At 43.5% G+C, this 20,963-nt stretch overlaps 1 protein-coding gene across 1 annotated transcript in view; it reads left to right on the forward strand.

Moving 5' to 3' along the window:
• LOC144262167 (centrosomal P4.1-associated protein-like) overlaps nucleotides 1-20,963 on the forward strand; it is a 61,729-nt gene that overhangs the window by 28,931 nt on the left and 11,835 nt on the right. Inside the window, 4 exon segments of the mRNA XM_077811819.1 lie at nucleotides 817-2,272; nucleotides 5,143-5,269; nucleotides 9,149-9,314; nucleotides 19,910-20,125. Coding sequence (XP_077667945.1) covers nucleotides 817-2,272; nucleotides 5,143-5,269; nucleotides 9,149-9,314; nucleotides 19,910-20,125 — 1,965 coding nt within the window.

Raw genomic sequence — 20,963 nt, forward strand, 5'->3', positions numbered from 1 at the left:
TGTTAAACTATGAGAAACAGTGAGAATAATTTGCTTGCCAGAATCTGAATTTATTGGCAATATCTGATGTCATCACTAAACTCTTTAGTGCGGTGACTGTGGGTCAGATTCTGTTGGCAGTTTGTTAGTTTGTCCATATACCTGATCTTAGAAAAAGAGGCCATGATTTTGTGCTAGCTTTGATGTCATCACCTGTTGCAGAGAGCACAAAACCATGAAGTCCGATATTTGCAGATTAATTTATATATCTGTCTGTAATTTTTATTTTAAAAAAAAAGAAATGGAGGGCCTTAGCCACAAAGTGGTCACTGAATGACTTTTGAATATTTTTTATATCTTTCATCTGAGATATTGAAACTATTTCACTGTTATGAAAGCAGAAATAGGAAAACACTTCGATCACATGGAAATAAAAATTCTAAGATAGCTGTGCACAAGGACTGAATTAACAGGGTTACAAAGAATGTCTGCGCATTCCAGAAGTGAGTTTTAACCTATGTTAACCAAACACTCTGGAAGGGTTTTTTAGATTTCCTAAAAAATGATTAACTAAAATAACACTGTCTGAACATTATCTCAATATAATATTCCTCCTTGTGAGAATTTATTTTGCGCTGTATGACTTGAGCAGTATAAATGCTGGAAAACTAACATAGTGTGTGTTTAAAAAGTTTTGATATAAAGGAAAATAGAAAAATGTGGCATACAACAAAGAAACTGTTTTTATTATTATGGCTTCTGCCTAATGGGATCTGATTTCTCTCTCCATTTTTGAAGAATGTTTCATAATTTAAACATAATTTTTGGCATTTGCAGAACTTCTGTGAGACTAAAATGACCCCTCAGAAATCTTTCCTGAAACGTGGAGAAGGCATTGCAAGGCTTGAAAAAAATAAAGAGAACCTTGCGAAAGAACAAGCCAAACATGCCAGAAGAGTTAGTTTTGATTGCCAGAATCTCTTCTCTTTGCCTCGCCAACAGGATGCAGGAAAATTACAGTTGGGGAAACATTTAAATCGTTCACATCGATGGGTCAGCAGCCCCACGGTGTTGGTCTCTAATGAAAAGAATACAGATTGCACTATCTCCATGAGTGAAATAAAGGCTCAGGTTGACAGTAAGGCAAGAGATCCTGAGCAATGCCCAGATGAAAGAGGAGAAGGAGGTAGTAGAGAAGAGTGTGCAAAGGAGGATCCTGTTGTACCACTGCAGATGAACTGGGATGAACTCCTGCAGCCGTGTCAGGAACAAATTACTGAAATGAAGTTACAAATAGGTGAGAAAAATAAAGCTCAAAGTACTGATTCTCTAGGACATTCAGACAAAGCAGACAAACATTCCACGGAGTCTACAGTTCAAAAAGACCTAGATATTGTGGATCAGTGTGGGAAGGGCAATCTAACTCAGATAGCAGAAAATCCCTTGGAAATCCTTCAAGAAGCTTCTAAGCTTCAGAATTTTGAAGGAAGCCAAACCAAGCAGATGGACTGGAGCACAAGCCTCAAATTCACACCAGGTGTGAAAGGAATTAGCAGTTGCCACAATGAAGAGTACACTGTGAGCAAAAGCGCAGAGAGCCAAAGAGGACCCAGCACTGGGTTTAAGATGGTTAATGACAGAATAATGAAAGTTACCCACAAATCAGCTCAAGGCATGGACAGGAAAAAGAATATCACATCTGTCGGCCACCAGCAAGAGTGGCAAAGCAGTAGAAGTGCTACCAACAAGTGGAATGCTCAACCTTTGTCCAGTGGGTCAGGCTGCACGTCCACTGACAGTGAGGATGACCCCAAATCTTACTGCTCTCAGACTCCCACAACGCACGTGCCTCAGAAAGTAGGTCGCACAGACAAAAATTTGGATCTCTCTGATGCTGATTATGCTAGTGATGAGCCCAGTGGAGCAGAAGAGCTGGCCCTGAAAAAGCACACCAAGCCACCTCCAAAGAAACTGGGTGCTCAAGCAATAAAAGGCAAGCAGGGTCTCTCTCTCAGCACAAGCAGCAGTGAGTCTGGTAACGGGGTTGCTAGGTTGAGAGGAAACAAGTCTTGCTCTTCTCTTCGAAAGTTTCCCTTTTGGCCCCCAAGATCTGCGAGAGGTGGAAGAGAGCCTGAGACAAGGAGTGAGAGTAATGTCGGGGATGTTAAAAATGTAGATCTGCAGTCATCACCCTCAACATGTGATCTGGTGGCCAGCCTGTTCCCTGCGTTCAAAATTAAAGACACCTTTGCAGAGGAAAAGACACAAAGAAAACCGGTTCTGGGTATGCTAGGTAAGGGCTAAGCAAAACTTCTGTCCTGATGTCAGCAGCAGTTGAATTTTTCTTGGTTTATAATGATTCTACACAAGGGGTGCAAGTAGAATTCATCTCTTACCTGTACGCTGCACTCATGGGAGGGACACAAAGAGGGGCACCAGCTAACGGGGGGGCACATGACCCCCCACGTGACTCCTCCCTGTCCCACCCCAGCCCAAGGCTCTGCGCTTTCCCTGCGCTCTCCCCTCCCCATGATCCAACCCACATTACCTGGGGGGGGCGGGCCTCTGTCCTCCTCCCACTGCACCGGAGACTTCTGAACCACAGGGCTCTCCGGAACCACAGGCGAAAGGAGCAGAATGTGGGGCCACCTGGCACGGCTGTACTGCCCCCAGCCCTGTCCTCTGACAGGGCTGCTGTACAGACCCCAGAAAGGAGATGCAGCTGCGTGGAAGGGCTGGGGGTGAGGATGGAGGTGGTACAGCCATGCCGGAGGAGCTGTGGGTGTAGGGCCACCCAGCAGCTCCATGTTCTGCTCCTATGTCTTTCTGGTACAGAGTACCGGCTATAAATATCTTACTGGTACGGCATACCAGACCGTACCGCCATACTTGCACCACATGTTCCATTAGTGCATGTCCCATCCCATGCCATGCCAACCACCATGCCAACATTCCTCAGCCCTGACCTAGAAAAAACAGGCTCCCACTGGGACTGAGGGGATAGTTCAATCTATATGCCTATTCTAGTCTTGGCCTCTTTGCAGAGACTGCCAACAAGGATGTCTATCAGTGTCGCTTGTAACTGGTTTCATGACGAGGGCAACTGTGCACTAGGAGCTGGACTGAGCCCACCCACTACTAACTGAATATAATTTAACACTGTTTCGGTGTGGGTGTGTAGGTGTGGTTGCTTAGCCTGCATAATGCTTCACATCTTCACAGCACTTTACAAATTGTCAATTCATCCTCACCGCACTCAAAGTTGGCACCAAAGTTGAGTTGCTGCCATTTTAGGGATGGAGAAACTGAGAGAGAGTTTAAGTGACACATGCAAGGCCAGAATGGCAGATGGTGTGAGATCTGGGATTAAAGCTGGGGGGGGGTCAAATTCATCCCTGGTGAATCATCAGTGAAGTTATGGCCTGTTATATCCTGGTTCCTGGTCACGTGCTCAGATGCCAACATCACATCTCTCATTTTGTAATTAATTCGTGTTGCTATTAAGCACAGGCAAATGTGCTTGGCACTGTGCAAGACATAGACAGGAAGACAGCCTCTGCCCTGAAGAGTTTTCACTATAGGAGACATTCACCCCACAAGAAAAAGCAGGATGCACTGGAAGAAGCAGAGGGGAGAGTTACCTTACAAACTCGATTTAATCTTATAATTTATTTGATCCTCTTACATTTCTTCTTAATGTGGGGAGAGCCTTGCAGAGGAAGTGGGTTTTCAGGAGGGATTTTTCTATTTCCGTTTGAGCGATAACGACAATACGTGGAACTCCAGTGGCAGAAAAAGAGCCTGCCCTGTGGTTTCTGGTTCATTGGACCCTTGGAAGCCGAGGGCTGCAATTCCTAAAATTATAAAAATACCACATGCCCATGCAATTTAGTTACTTATTTTCTGGGGTTGAGTGGAAGTTAATTATCTATTTATTTATTACTGTGCTTCCACCATGTTCAGTCTCCTTTCCCCTCTGGGTCGGTTTGCTGTCCAAGTGAAAGTTCTGAGAGGCTCCTCTGTTCTGAATTAGAAAGTTTTTGGTGCCGCACCTTTTACTTAACTGGGGTGAATTCCAACTGGATTTACAGTAACCAAGAGCCTGATCCTACCGTCACAACCTGGTCCAGTCCCACTCTCTGGATGGACTCTCGTCTGTTGTGATTGGATCCAATCACTGAATCCCACCTACTAATACGCTCCCGGGATCTGGATATGAGGAGAGGATAGTCACTGTTCCTAGCTCAGGCACATTCCCAGTTGCAGATCCTGTGTCTAACCCTCTTCTTGGACAGTGGAACCTCACAGTCTGATTGCCTAGACCCAGGAACTAGTGCCTGAGCTCCTTGTTGCTTATACACGTTCCCCCACTTGGTTCCATTCTTGGATGTAGGAGCTGTGGTTTTTCTAGTTACACACTTTGGGGACAACATGACAGGAAAGCAAGGAAACACAGGCTTAGAGAAAGAATTTCTTATATAAGGAATGTCTGGGCAGAGAGTCGTTCAATGTCAGTGATCCTGCTGGTAGAGAAACTACAGTAATACAAATAATTAATAATAATTAATTGTTCCACTGGAGTAGAGCCATTCAGTGTTTCTGGCCCTTGATTGCTCTATCACACCTCCTCATACAGGTTTCAGAGTAACAGCCGTGTTAGTCTGTATTCGCAAAAAGAAAAGGAGTACTTGTGGCACCTTAGAGACTAACCAGTTTATTTGAGCATGAGCTTTCGTGAGCTACAGCTCACTTCATCAGATACATACCGTGGAAACTGCCTCCTCATACACAGACTCTTCAGTAGCTGCCAAGTTCCTGCTTCAAAATGGATGCTCAAAGCCACTTCAAAAGTTACATTCAAAATGGAGGTTGAAATACAGCGTGACATTAACAAAAACCAAAATAGAATTTATACCTTGGCCCAGAGAGAGCCCCCAATCCATCACACTTACTGCCAGGTGTAGTGCTTGATTTGCACTAGTAAGCATTATGCTGTATAGTGAATAGTTTCAGGATTGGGGCCCAAGATGTTAATGTCTAATGATGGATATAGCAGAGAAATTTACATTTTCCTGGTCTGTGCAATTCTACTGTAGTTAAATATGTGGACTATTTTCATGAACACACAGTAAGTTATATGTACTAATATGATTGTCTTCATAGAAGCAGCTCAGAGAAGGCTTACTGACAAGTTAGAGGAATTGGAAAAGGAGGTTGGTGTATATCATGGAGAAACCCCTCTTCTAGTGAGGATGAAAGAAGAACAAGAGAAAGCAAGTTATTTGCTCAGGTAAGTAAACCATCCCATGGCATGCAGAACGAATCTAGCTGACCATGCATTACGGCCAATATTTTCAACCTTGGATTCCGAAAGCTAGGTTGTTCAATCCTACCGAAGTGGCCTCATTTCAGTGGGATCTGTGGGTGGTCTGAAAATCAGGCCATTTATGTGGGTGTCCAAATATGGATGTAGCTGACTAACGAGAGGGCACACAGATTTGAAACCTATGGCCAGATGACGAGTTTTAGGGCTTGGATCTTGTGAAATGCTGAATACTCTGTACAAGTTGCTGAGCATCCTGAAGTCACTGTGAGCTGGGGGCACTTCCCAGCTCAGAAGATCAGGCCCAACCTAGTTATCATCCCTATGTATGTCACATTTAGATTTACCCACCTTTATATCGTGGTAGTTATCCAAACCAGGCAAAGGATGTATTTGTAACTATGGATGTGCCAAGCTTAAAGTTTCAAAAGAGCTGATTTGTAAATAATCAAAGTGCAGTAAAGCAGCTGTAAAATTGCATAGCTATAAAATGTTTGTTTGCATAATTCAAACAATTTTCTACTTGGTTGAGATCAAGCAGGAAAAATTTCAGTCAAAAATGTAATATTTTGAAGAAAATTATGTTTGAAAACAGGGGTTTGGAATAAGGGCACCATCTCAAATGTAGGCTTAGCCATTGGCATGCCTGTAATAAAATCATAGCATGGTTAAATTCAAACCCAGTGTGAATTTTTTTAAAACATGTCTGAAATCTGTTAGAACCTACACTTACCGTATATCTATATGCATCCGATGAAGTGAGCTGTAGCTTACGAAAGCTTATGCTCAAATAAATTTGTTAGTCTCTAAGGTGCCACAAGTCCTCCTTTTCTTTTTGTGTGTATCTATTGTAATACAAACTCCTTTTTTTGATATTACTGTGTTCTTTCTATTTCTTACTCGGTATGAGAATATTTTTTTTTCTTATGTAAAGTAAGAGTAATTTCTTGATTTAGATTTTTTTTTTGCATTCCTTTAAAAAAATACATGTTGCAAACTGAACGCGCCCCCAAACCAAAAGTTTACACTTTTGTATGTTCACTCCCATTGATTTCAAAGAGCTTACGATCAAGTCCTTTCAGAATTACAGTGTGCTATATTTTTCCTTAGCTAGCCTTGCTCAAAATACTTTACATTTATTAAAAATTGCTTCAATAAAGATCTTTTTCTGGGTATGATCCCCAAAGCATCCTGCAGGCTGATCTCCAATGGACTGCAATAGGAGTTCTGTGTGTGAGAGCGTGTGGATTTGGGCTGTTTATGTTTAACATCTAAAAAATCAGTCAAAGAAATTAGGCTCCAGTTTTTCCAGAGTTATGTACTGGTGTTACCTTCGGTTGCTAAGTGATGTTTCCATGCAGAGTTAATGCAATACTTTCCTAGACAGCACTGTACTCTGCTCCTGTAGACAGATAGTGCCCTCTGGTGGGTTTGTGTTACTGAGTATAGTGCTTTGGCATCTAATAACAGCGTTGGCCCTAAAAAGAGTGTTGTTGACAGCGTTTTCGTGGAGTTAGTTGTAGTTGACTCTACCATTTTCACAAAGGTGTTTATCTACAAATCCATAGATGGCATGCTGTGTAGTGTAGACCTTTTCATTTCTTCTTTCCAGTTTGTGGGCCAGATCCTCAGCTGGGGTAAACTTGCTTAGCTCCATTGATGTCAATAATCTCACAATGATTTACACTAGCTCAGGATCTGGCTCTGTATTTTTAAACTAGTGAGCACATCAGGAGCTCTGGCTGGTAACCACAGTGATATAGCTCTTCCGTTATACCATGTTGACTTTTTTGCCTGGTGGAAGCAATAAGAGCCCTGTTGAGAGAGTCAGCTAGCATGCCTGGACCTGTCCAGGCTTCTGTCCATTCTTTGGTTTCCAAACACATTTTTTACCTTAGGCCTCTGCAGGCATGAGAAGTGCAGACTGGAGGGTGAAAATTCTCTGAGTTTAGACTTTGGCATGTACACAGTGCCTAATGGGAGACTGGGGCAGAGATGGGAGTTAGTAGGCTCAGACTCCACCCAGACAGAACTGAGGTAATTCCTGTTGGCTATGGGAAGCCATAAGGAGATTAGGGAAGATTATTTCTGGGGAGTTTGCCTGCCGTTTGTGACATATAACCTGCAGTTCTTGTTGGATCTACAGCAGCTTCTGGATGTCCAGGTAGCAACAGCAATCATGAGTGCTTTTTCCCTCTGTTTAGCTTAGAGGTTTTCGCCTGGCTGTGGATTTTGCTTCCAACACTAGGGTCTTTATCAGTTCACAATTGGGTCATTGCAATGTGCTTTACATGGGGCTACAGCTGAAGACCTTGTGAGAACTTCAGTTTGCCTGAAACATGGAGGTCTGCTTTGTAGGCAGTGTATTCTACAGGGAGCACTTTACATCTGTGATGTGCACTGGCTGCCAATTCACTTCCATGTGCAATTCAAGCCTTTGGTTTTAATCTATTGTATAAGGCCTCTAAAAGGTTGGGGTCAACCCTATCTGAAACACCTCTGGTCTCTTTGGATGATTCTGCAGCAAATGAAATCAGTTGAGATGCTGGAACTAATTGCTCCCTGGTCTAGCCAAGAAAGTAGGGCATTTGCAGTGAAAGACCCTCCACTTTAGAAATTGCTTCCTGTTGTGGTCCAACTTTGTTGACTTTCTGGGTAACGCTTCTGTTCTCACAAGGGGCAGGGTTAGGATGGGCATAAGCAGGGGTGTTGAATTTATTATTTCTACTAGATGTTGGGGTGAGGTGTTAATTGGTTACTGGGGAGATGAATTACTTTTAATGTTCATGAACCCAGAATACTGTAAGGGCTCATATTTTAAAAAAGGAACCAATGAATTAACTCCAAATGACTCAGCCGTAAAGATCTCTCCTGCAGTGGCACCTTCCTTCGGGCAGCAGGAGGAGGGGGCCCGTGGGTCTCTTAATGTCAGTGTTAGTTTCCATTTTGCCCATTAGAGAACCCTCTGCAGTGACAGGCCCAGCTAGTGAGGTGAATGCTCCTAACCACCTCACTGCTGCCTCATGTGCCTGCCTATGAGGCTAACAAATGATATGATAATATATTCCAAAAATGGGGTCAGCGCTTGTGCCAAACACTGATTTCAATTCATACAAATATGCTACTTTCTGGGCTCAGTTAAGGACTTACAGCCTGGAGCTCCAGTGAGGGAAAACGTGCCCTGTACCAGTGCTAGCATCTAGAGGCTTTAGGAATGGAATAGCAAAATGTCTCCTAGGTGCTAAGATTGTATATTGGGCACTTGAACTTTCCATACCTGTAGCAAGCATTCCCAACAGCTCCCCGTCCACTAACTGGCACATAAGGTCTACGGCTATTCTCACTCTGGGGCAGCTAGGGCTTCCGGAAGCTCAGTCTGCAACCGTGCACCCTGCATGGGTATGTGTGAGGAAGAAGACACCTGTGCCCTCTCTCTCCTCTCAAGCACAACTGCTCCAGGTTGCGATCAATGGTGTGCCGTCTAAGTATGCGACGCATGCATTGCATGGCCCAGAATTAAAAAACATGGCCCAACTGGTGGCCCATGGGCCAGATCTGGCCTGTAGGATGATTCTGTCTGGTGTCCTCTACACAGTGTGACCTCATGCTGCATAGAGGGCTACAGCTGAAACTGTGCGCACCTGAGACTCTCAGTGATTAAGGACCTGATTTTTTCAGAGGTGCTGAGTACCTATAGCTCCCCTGGACTTCAGTGTCTGCTGTGAATGCCCGAGACCTCTGAAAATCAAGCCCTAAATCTGGGAATCCTGGATACACATCCAAAGACAGGATTCAACCTACATTCGTTACATCAGCTTCATAATCCCCAATTTACCTTTTGAACAGAACACGAATGGATCAGCTTGAGACCAGCAAGGCTCAAGAACTTAATCGCTTAGAAGAATATAAGAGAGACCACATTCACACATCGCAGAAAGAAAAGGTTGAATTTAAGAAGTACTCAACAGCAGCTAGAGTCACTAAAGAGGAAGTAAAATCAGAAGAAATACAAGTAAGCAGTGTATAAAGAAGGGGAAAAAGAAAATGTGATTTTACAGATCAGTTTGTAGTCCCTCGTAGAATGGATATGAGAATTGCTGCTCAAATCATGGAGAATCCACTGTGCTTTGAGATAAATTGTTCCACTGGTGAATTACCCTCACTGTTAAAAACCTACAACTTATTTCCAGTCTCAATTTGTCTAGCTTCTGTTTCCAGCTATTGGATAGCATTATGCCTTTTTCTGCTAGAATTAGAAATCACTTCCCTACGTAAGTGTTTGTAGACCATAATCAATTCACCTCTTAAACTCCTCTTAGATATACTAACTAGACTGAGTTAAGTCTCTCCCAATAAAACATGATTTCCAGACCTCAAATCATTCTTGGGGATCTTTTCTGAATCCTTTTCAATTTTTCAATATCCTTTTTGAAATGTGGACTCCAGAACTGACAGAGCATTTCAGTAATGGTCTCATCAATCCCATACACAGAGGTAATACCAGCTGCCTATTCCTACTTGATATTCCCCTGCTTATACATCCAAGAATCACATTTTCCCTTTTAGCTAGAGCACTGCACTGGGATCTAATGTTTAATTGGTTATCTACCAAGTCCTTTTCTTTGCCAGTGCATTCCAGGATACAGTCCATTATCTTGGAAGTATGACCTACATTCTTTGTTCCTAAACGCATGATTTTGCATTTGGCTCAGTTAAAATACTTGTTGTTCAAATGAGTTCAGCTTGCTAAGATCACTCTCTATAACTGACGTGTTCCTATAATTATTTACCACACCACCAATTTTGGTGTCATCTGTAAATTTTACCAGCAATGCTTTTATAAAAATATTGAATAGCACTCGGCCAAGAACAAATTCCACTGGGAATCCACTACAAACACCTCACTGGATGGTGATTCCCCATTTACAATTATTAATTGATAGATCTCAAAAATTCAGTTTTTAATCCATTTAATAGGGGCTACTGTTAGGGGGCTTATTCCTTCACCCACTTACTTCCCTGGTCCTTCTCACATGAACAGAGAGCAACAATACCGAAGTCCAAAGGTGCAAACAATTCGATGTTTATTGGGTGAACTTCCAGCAAGCATGATTCCAGTTTTCTTCCTTAGTATCCTCCTTCCCAGCTCTGACACCACAGAGCCTTACACCTGTGTCCCTGTTCCCATTCCTATCCTTAGCCAAACATGATTCCAACTTCCTTACTCCCATTCCCTGTTCCCATTTCCCCCTTTAGCAAAACATGATTCCAATTTTCTTACCCCCATTCCCTGTTCCCATCTCCCCCACCCACTCACACACCCACCCCCTCCCACCCACTTCCTCATTGACTACAGATTATATAGGAAAACTTGAGTTCTGCTTAGCTATACCTTAACCAATCATTTTCCTGAAATTTAACTAACCAATCCTAACATATTGTAACATGATTATGTAACCAATTATATCCCACCACCTTAATTAGTTTACACCCAGCAAAATTAATTATACAGCAGACAGGAACAATCACAGAACCAGACAGAGATTATACAGACAAACAATAGCAAAGTGGGAACTATAATGACAAGACAATACAGAAGTGAGGCTTTCACATCCCAGTATTGATAAGAGAGTTCTTGCCAGACAGGATGCTATCAAACTAAGTTTCCTTTTACATTTTCTAGGCACGTCCCTTTCTCTGGAGGTGATAGGAATACAATCCTGTCCTGATAGTGCCTAACAGCCCAATAGCACCTTCTTTCCATGTGACTAGTTTGGAATGTGAGGATGTGACCGGTCGCTTCCTAGCTTATGGCTGCCTCTGCTGCTTAGCCAAAGGCCTTAGCCTAAGAACAGGGCCCCAGACTGTCACAGTAAGAGAAGACCCTTACACTGGCAGACAGTGATTTTGATTCTTTCTTTTATACCTCTAGAACTAGCCAAGTGATAAGAATACACCTAAATTCTTAAAGTACAGGCCTTTGCAGACAGGCCTGAATATCTTTATCCTAACACTCCACCCCTTTTTTTTCTTTTGGGATCCTCCTGCCCAGGTATCCCTGGAAAAGCATAGGACATATGGCGACACATTTCCTGATAGGGCCAGGCAGCAAGGTGGAAGGTGTCGATATTCCATTTGTCCCACTGCCCCTTGTGTAGTATAGTGCCCTGCACCTTCTCTCGTATGGGCATACCATACCTATTCCAATTAGTGTTCCAGACTTCCCATTATAGTGGGCCCGAGAAGGTTAGGTCCAGGTTGTCTAGTACACTGCAGGGTTTGGAGGGCTTATTACATTACTTATAGGTTATCTCCCTATGCAACATAACACAAGTACCGTTAACAATTCAAAATCCACAGCAACACCAAGTCCTGACCACTGCAGTATGATCCAACATCCGAGACACCACCAAAACACTGCCTCTCCTCCTTCGACGAGGTCACGATCTTATGTGTCCAGTTGCTGGTAGTTGCAACAAGCTGCTCATGCAAGTTTTGCATGCTTTTGTCCATATCATAAGTCCATTGAATGTTCACAGAGAAATGGGATATTGTCCAAACCAGCTTGACCACTTGGTATGGAATCAGGCAGTATGCCCTGGTTTGATTATTCACAGCAATAAGATTCACAGATCCATTTGTGCACCAAAGTCCAGATAGCAGCATGTAAATGTGTGTAGTTTGGTTATGGGCTGGTGTAATTGTGCCCTCAGTAATATGTACATTCCCAGCAAAACACCTAATACACAGTACACCCAGTTGTCCACCCCTTGCATAGGCTATTGATCCTGCTCCTCTATAGTCATAGGAGAGGGGCACATCCAAACATCTTCTATTGATTTACACTATTTTACACACCCCTCCATTAATTCCCAGTGAGCTCCTCCCCTTTTCATTATTTCCATAGGGCTTGTGGGGGCCACCTTAGTTGCCATTCCATTTCCAGGTACCATGGTAGCTATTACACAGATGCTGGCCTCCTAGTTAAGCATTTCGCATTCCCATACACATCTTCCCCCCCAAGGTCAGCCTTTTGCAGCCATCCCCCACCCACATCATGAGGTTTTGTGTTTATTGAAACCCAAGAATGCTAGCAACAAGACAAACACCACAGACAAACAACATAAAACATAGATCCATGGTATTCTGAGTTATTCTTCCGCTGGCACCAGCTTGCTTGTAGAGTGTCTGAAAAACAAAAGAAACAATTTCCACCCCCCTGTGGGGACAGATTATTGCTTAATAATAATACCACTTTCTTTTACAAATTTCCTTGCTAATTGCAGGAAAAACAGAAGAATTACCTCCAGGCTGTCCTTATTTTGTTCTATAGTCAGGCTAGTGAATTACCTCACTCACTGGTCATTTATGAAATTCATGAGATGGTGTACCTCAGTTTCCCCTCTTGTACAACAGACCAAGTCTGCAATAGTTTCTCTGCTGTGCCAAGCTTTAAGTTTATTCTCAGGTAATAGCTGAGACACAGCTTCAGATTTTAGCACCGTACGCACACACCTTAAGGTTAACCTGTCCCCCTTATTTTCAGGCTTGACTTGTTTTTTTCACCTCCCTTTACTGGAGGGCCATAATCTGAGTCTTCTAGTAGCTTGTTTGCTGACCAGATGTATTCGTTATTTGCAGCTCCTTTGTGCCCATCAGCTAGGTAATTTGCATTTACACACAGAGGCTTACTAGCTTGCTTCTGGATCCAAAGCTGTTAGCAGCTCAGACACTGTCTTAAAAGGGAAGCATTTTACTTCCACCAGAGTTCTGATTACTTTCATCTCCTGCTCCAAAACACACAGAGATCTGAAAAAGAAAGCACAACCTATTGTGGCTCCTTTTGGAGCCCAATTAGGATTTTAATTAAGTACCATGTTTTATTTGCATTTCTTTTACTCCTTCTCCAATATACACTGCACACGTCCTGGGAAAATGCACATTCCTTCCGTATAGTTTAACCTCCATACATTATATTAGCCATATTAATTTTACACTAGGTGTAATTGCCTCCCCCATGCCTACAGAGTTTTCATGCACACCCACCAAAGCAACAATCTAATCCCCCAGAGCCATCCCAAGGCTCAGTGTTCCCATCATTCCTCCCCTTTTCCTTTTCTTTTACCTGTGCGCACACACACAAAATTCTGTTTTGCCTAACATCCCTTGCACTGTGATTACTCTTTTTATACAATTGCACCCCGATTACACTTCCATCTTGTACAACTAGACACAACCAGGGGCAGCCAAGTTAAGTTCCAATAGAAACCCCTTCCATCCTTTAGTGATTTTGATTACATTACCCAAAAGTCAGATAATTTTGATCAGATTCTCTCTCTGCCTGCTGCCTGCAGCAGTCCCTTATAGACCATTTCTGTGGGAAAAAGGCCCATTTTCCCTCAGAATAGCTGTAAAGGCTTCTGTGGACAGAAGCATAGTGGTGGTAGTAGCCACTCTACCTGACCCCCTTGGATAATTTAATTACCAAGCTTCCATCCAATGTGACTGCACAGAGTTGCACATACAGTTACATGTATATAACTGGGTTTTATCATTAAACAAAAACTTCTTTCTTGACATCTCACATAAGTATCCAAAGTACCCTCCATTAAAACTTCAGAAAAACAAAAGAGTGTGGAAAGGCAGGTTGCACTTTGAAACTTTTTTTTTTTTCTCCACTCCCCCAGAACCAAGTCTCAGATCCAGTCTCTAAAGGTAGTCTGTTAACTCTGCTTTTGACTTTAAACCCTTTTGTGCCAAATCATCTTTAACTACACCTAACTAATTTACAACCCTTCAGCAGCCCTTGCTGAAGCAGCACCAAACTTGAAAGATTACTGGCAGCTTCCCATAATGCTGCCCTTACTTCAAACCTCTCACAAGCAGACTGAAGTGCCTCCTTTCCCTGGAAGGCATTCAGTCGGCAGAGACCTTCTTCCACTACCCATGTACCAAGGAGGGTGGGCTCCTCAGCCACCCCCCATCCCCCTGGGTCCCCTATCACTTCCTCCATTTCCTTTTTAATCCCATCCCAGGTTGACCCCTGTACCTGGTATGGGCCCTGGTTCTCCCTTATCCATTTATCCAAAAAATCCTTTACCCTGGCTTGCCAGAACCCGCAACTACCATCACGAGAGTTCGCGATACCCCCTCCAAGCAGCTGCGCGGACTGTTGGGGGGGGGGACTTAGAGGCTGCCACTCACCTATCCAGTGCGATGCATCCGAGTCACCGGCACCAAGATGTTAGGGGGCTTATTCGTTCACCCACTTACTCCCTGATCCTTCTCGCATGAACAGAGAGCAACAATACCCGAAGTCCAAAGGTGCAAACAATTCGATGTTTATTGGGGTGAACTTCCAGCAAGCATGATTCCAGTTTCCTTCCTTAGTATCCTCCTTCCCAGCTCTGACACCACAGAGCCTTACACCTGTGTCCCTGTTCCCATTCCTACCCTTAGCCAAACATGATTCCAACTTCCTTACTCCCATTCCCTGTTCCCATTTCCCCCTTTAGCAAAACATGATTCCAATTTTCTTACCCCCATTCCCTGTTCCCATCTCTCCCACACACCCACCCCCTCCCACCCACACCCACCCACTTCCTCATTGACTACAGATTGATTTTATTTAGTGCTATCTTTTCAATTACAAGATCCTGCAGGATTAAGAGACACAAGGTGGTTGAGAAAAGGAGTACTTGTGGCACCTTAGAGACTAACCAATTTATTTGAGCATGAGCTTTCGTGAGCCACAGCTCACTTCATCAGATGCTGCATCTGATGAAGTGAGCTGTGGCTCACGAAAGCTCATGCTCAAATAAATTGGTTAGTCTCTAAGGTGCCACAAGTACTCCTTTTCTTTTTGCGAATACAGACTAACACGGCTGTTACTCTGAAAGGTGGTTGAGGTAATATATTTTATTGGACCAACTTCTCAAGATTGTCCAACTTCTCTACTAAAGATATTACCTCACCCGTCTCGTCTCGCCACTATCCTGGGACCAGCACGGCCACAACAACACTGCACGCAAGATTAAGTCAAATGCCTTACATTAGTAACGTAGCGGACACACAACATCACTCATTCTTGCAAGATCAGGTACCCCTGCTGTCTTTGCCTGCTCATCACTTTTCACCTTCTGCTTTTATACAAGCAACAATACACACCTGCCCTTGGGCAGGATCAAGCCTGTCAATGTACATCAAGTGCCCCAGTGCCATAATGGTGGGTGCATAAATATATAAATAAATAGTTTTCTTATGTCCACCTCAGTTTGGAGTAGTGTCCCATGTTTGGCAGATTAAGCGGTAAATCACAATTTCACTACCCGACAATGTGCTATTCATGGTGAAGTTGCAGAAGAAGAAAGAATTATGTGCTTGAAGGAAGAAAGGAGGCAGAGGATGAACAGACAGGAGAGGGAGGATGGGAAAACTGCTGCTTTTCCTCATTGCTTTTGCTAATGTTGGGGGTTGGGGTTTGCAGGGTTTTGTTCTAAAGGGTCAAGGATTTAAAATATACAGTTCAGTTTGTCTGGAAATACACAAAGAATGAATGCAAAACCACTTCGTGCAAGCAAAAATCATAGGATCATAGAACTGGAAGGGTCCTCGAGAGGTCATCTAATCCAGTCCTCTGCACTCGTGGCAGGACTAAATATTATCTAGACCATCCCTGGCAGGAGCTTGTCTAACCTGCTCTTAAAAATCTCCAATGATGGAGACTCCACAACCTGCCTAGGCAATTTATTCCAGTTCTTAAGCACCCTGACAGTTAGGAAGTTTTTCCCAATGTCCATCTTAAACCTCCCTTGGTGCACTTTTAGCCCATTGCTTCTTGTCCTATCCTCAGAGGTTAAGAAGAACAATTTTTCTTCTTCCTCCTTGTAACAACCTTTTACATACTTGAAAACTGTTATCAAGACTGTCCCCTCTCAGTCTTTTCTTTTCCAGACTAAACAAACCCATTTTTTTCAATCTTCCCTCATAGGTCATGTTTTCTAGACCTTTAATCATTTTTGTTGCTACTTTCACCCCTGATTATAATCCTAGCCTCCAAAGCACTTGCAGCCCCTCTCAGCTGTGGACTCTCTCCAATTTGTGCACATCCTTCCTGAAATGTGGCGCCCAGAACTGGACACAGTACTCCAGTTGAGGCCTAATCAGCTCAGAGTAGAGGGGAAGAATTACTTCTCGTGTCTTGCTTACAACACTCCTGCTAATACATCCCAGAACGATGTTTGCTTTTTTTGCAACAGCGTGACACTGTCGACTCATGTTTAGTTTGTGGTCCACTATAACCCCAGATTATAGTGGTACACTATAACCCCCTACTATAATGCCCCGGTACGGTGTACCGGCAAGAGCCGGTGCACCGTACTGGGGCAGCCCAGCTTCCCCAGAGGGCAATTTAAAGGGCCTGGGGCTCCCAGCAGTGGCCGGAGCCCCAGGCCCTTTAAATGGCCCTTTAAATGGCCCTGGGGTAGCGGCTGCGGGGCTCTGACGGCTATTTAAAGGGCCCGCGGCTCCCCTGCTTCTACCGCCCCAGTCCTTTAAATAGCCACCGGAGCCCTGCCACCGCTACTCCAGGGCTCCAGGGGCTATTTAAAGGACCAGGGCAGTAGAAGCAGGGGAGCCGCAGGCCCTTTAAATAGCCCCCAGAGCCCAGGGGTAGCGGGGGTCCAGGGGCTATTTAAAGGGCCAGGGCCCCAGCTGCCTCTGCCGCCCCGGTCCTTTAAATAGCCGCTGGAGCCCCGCCGCTTCCCCAGGGGTCTGGCGGCTAATTAAAGGAAGGGGTGGTAGAAGCAGAGGAGCCCCGGGCCCTTTAAATAGCCCCAGAAGCTGCCGCTGCTACCCTGGTGGGGGAGGGGTGTAGGAGGAGGAGGAGAAGGACGGGCGGCACTTACCTTACAGGGTGGGCTGGGGCTGGCTCTGACCCCATCAGCCCCACCCCTTCTGCCCTAGGCCCCGCCCCTTCCGGGGGCCAGAGCTGGCCCCAGCATAACGGTAAATCACTCGACTTACTTTCACCCCTGATTATAATTCTAGCCTCCAAAGCACTTGCAACCCCTCTCAGCTTGTTATCGTGCACAAACTTTATAAGTGTATTCTGGATGCCATTATCTAAATCATTGATGAAGATATTGAACAGAACCGGACCCAGAACTGATCCCTGTGGGTCCCCTCTCATTGTACCCTTCCAGCATGACTATGAACCACGGGTAACTACTCTTTGGGAACAAAAAGAAAAGGAGTACTTGTGGCACCTTAGAGACTAACCAATTTATTTGAGCATGAGCTTTCGTGAGCTACAGCTCACTTCATCGGTGAAGTGAGCTGTAGCTCACGAAAGCTCATGCTCAAATAAATTGGTTAGTCTCTAAGGTGCCACAAGTACTCCTTTTCTTTTTGCGAATACAGACTAACACGGCTGTTACTCTGAAATCTTTGGGAACAGTTTTCCAACAAGTTTTGCACCCACCTTATAGTAGCTCCATCTAAGTTGCATTTCCCTAGTTTGTTTATGAGAGAGTCATGCGAGACAGTATCAAAAGCTTTACTAAAGTCAAGATATACCATGTCTACCGCTTCCCCCCATCCACAAGGCTTGTTACCCTGTCAAAGAAAGCTATCTGGTTGGTTTGACATGATTTGTTTTTTACAGATCCATGCTGATCGTTACTTACCACCTTATTATCTTCTAGATGTTTGCTTAATTATTTGCTCCATTATCTTTCTGAGTACAGAAGTTAAGATGACTGGTCTGTAATTCCCTGGGTTGTTCTTATTTCCCTTTTTATAGATTGGCACTATATTTGCCCTTTTCCATTCTTCTGGAATCTCTCCCGTCTTCCATGACTTTTCAAAAATAATCGCTAATGGCTCAGATATCTCCTCAGTCAGCTCCTTGAGTATTTTAGGATGCATTTCATTAGGGCCTGGTGACTTGAGGACATCTAATTTGTCCAAGTAATTTTTAACTTGTTCTTTCCCTATTTTAGCCTTTTCTGATCCTACCTCATTTTCACTGGCATTCACTATGTTGGACGTCCAATCACCACCAACCTTCTTGGTGAAAACTGAAACAAATAAGACATTAAGCACCTCTGCCATTTCCATATTTTCTGTTGTTATTTCCCCCCCACACCCTGAATCAAGTAACAGGCCTACCCTGTCCTTGGTCTTCCTCTTCCTTCTAGTGTATTTGCAGAATATTTTCTTGTTACCCTTTATGTCTCCAGCTAGTTTGATCTTGTTTTGTGCTTTGGCCTTTCTAATTTTGTCCCTGCATACTTGTGTTATTTCTTTACATTCATCATTTGTAATTTGACCTAGTTTCCAATTTTTGTAGGGCTCTTTATTTTAAGAACATTGAAGATCTCCTGGTTAAGCCAGGGTGATCTATTGCCATACTTCCTATCTTTCCTACGCAGTGGGATAGTTTTCTCTTGTGCCCTTAATAATGTCTCTTTGAAAAACTGCGAACTGTCTTTTATTGTTTTTCCCCTTAGACTTGCTTCCCATGGGATCTTAGCTACCAACTCCCTGATTTTGCTGAAGTCTGCCTTCTTGAAATCCATTGTCTTTATTTTGCTGTTTTCCCTCCTACCATTCCTTAGAATCATGAACTCTATCATTTCATGATCACTTTCACCCAAGCTGCCTTCCACTTTCAAATTCTCAATCAGTTCCTCCCTATTTGTCAAAATGACAGATTACAATTAAGCCTTAGGTGTACTTCTCCCTGAGCAAAGGAAAGGCTTGAGATCTTTGCTCATCCACTCCTTTACATTTAAAGGTGCAGGGTTAATAAAGGGGCAGTGCATGTCTAAGGAGACATATGCTTAAATGTGTTTCTAAAATGGCTTGATCATAGATTCATAGATTTTTATTTTAGGATCAGAAGGAACCATTATGATCATTTAGGCTGACCTCCTGCATAACACAGGCCCAAGAACCTCATGTCATCTACTAATCTCTGCATCAAGCCCATAACTTCTGTTTGAGCTCAGCATGTGTTTTAGAAAGACATCCAGGCTTGAGTTGTCATTGACGTCAGCAAGAGTTGTGGATGTTCTAGACTCATTAGGATCAGAACCTGAATAGGTCAGATTGTTCCATCAGTCCAAGCCACTTAAAGAAAATCTTTCTTTTTTTTTTTTTTTTTAATGTAAACACAGCGAGATGCTCCTTGATGGTTGGAATGTTAGGACCTGATTTTGAAAGGCATTGATCACCTGCAACTTCAACTGACTTCATTTACAGTGGGTGTTCAGCATTTCTAAAATCATCCGTTGTTGGCTGAATATCTCACTGCTGTAGATGCTTGTCAGTACACCTTAAATACTGTAGGGGGCTAATAGCTACTCCTTTTTCTTAGGCTCCTTTTCTCTGGCTCTTCTGCAGCATGGATTTTTTGTTGTTGTCTGTTTTGTTTATTGCTGTGTATTTTGGTAGATCTTGTGTGATTTTGTTTTGTGTGCGTTTATGTCATAATGAAAATTTTCAATAAAGCTTTAAGCAAAACAACAGATTTCATGCATCTTTCCAAATGCTTTCCTCGTCTGGACTGGTGCACTAATGTTATATGCCTTTCTCTAATAACAGATGTTAAAACAGCAGATTGCAGGGCTCCAGGAGGAGTTCAGGAGAAATGAGTCCCGCTGGCAGGCTGCCCATGGCAAGCTAAAAAATCAGATTGAGATGCTGACCAAACAGAACCTGGAGCTTCGAGATGAGCTCAGAGTTTCAGAGCATCAGAGGCTGGAAGCAGAAAAGAAATCTGGAGCTGTGGATTTCATAAGCAGAAAATCAGAAACCCCGGTACTGAAGGATCTGTTGTCTGTGGGTGGTTGTCTGAGCAGTGGAAGTGTCTGGTATACCAATGTCAGAGCAATTCAAAGCTTTGAGATTTCTTCAGATTCAGGAGTGCATGTGCATACTCCTCTCTCCCTCTTAGCCAGTTATTCTCAGGGACATAACCAGTCGTAGGCTAGTACCCTAACCACTGGGCCATCCTTCCCTTTGTAAATGACAGTAACTCTATTCTTCTTTACAAGGTGCCTGGAACCACCAATTTCATTTGAAAAAGTAAGGGAAATGGTAAATAATCTTTATATATTTTAATGTAATTTTAATATAGCATTAATGAAAATTAAGCCCCTAACTCCCTTTGGCTACTTCAGAAAATGTAATCCCATATTCAAATTTAATTTTGATTTTTAACTTGACTGAAATCTGCCTGTTACTTCTGATGACGCTTCTTCTTATGCATAGTGAAGGTCACACACAAAGATGATTCCAGCTGTGCTGTATGCAACATAAAGGACACCAGTACGGAGCAAAACTGTATAACAATCCCAAGCAAAGCAAGAGCTAGGGAAGGCAAAATACACTGGACATTTTGGTCTAGATTCCGGCCCCCACTCCACCTGCGTTGGCCTGCTCTGGTGGTGCAAAAGAGCCATAAAGCCTGGGCTTTCAGCCTCTGAAGATTCCCTCTGGGCTGGAGAATCCTCAGGTGGCATAAGGGCGCTGTATATGGGACATGACCCTGAGGCTTCTGTAACTTATGCTGGGGACCATCCTGTCCCTGACTAGCCCCAGGCTCAGAGAAGCATAACTTGATCAGATTGGGGATCTAGTCCTTTGAGTGTAAACT

This window comes from Eretmochelys imbricata, chromosome 3 (genome assembly GCF_965152235.1).
Source record: "Eretmochelys imbricata isolate rEreImb1 chromosome 3, rEreImb1.hap1, whole genome shotgun sequence".
NCBI lineage: Eukaryota > Metazoa > Chordata > Testudines > Cheloniidae > Eretmochelys > Eretmochelys imbricata.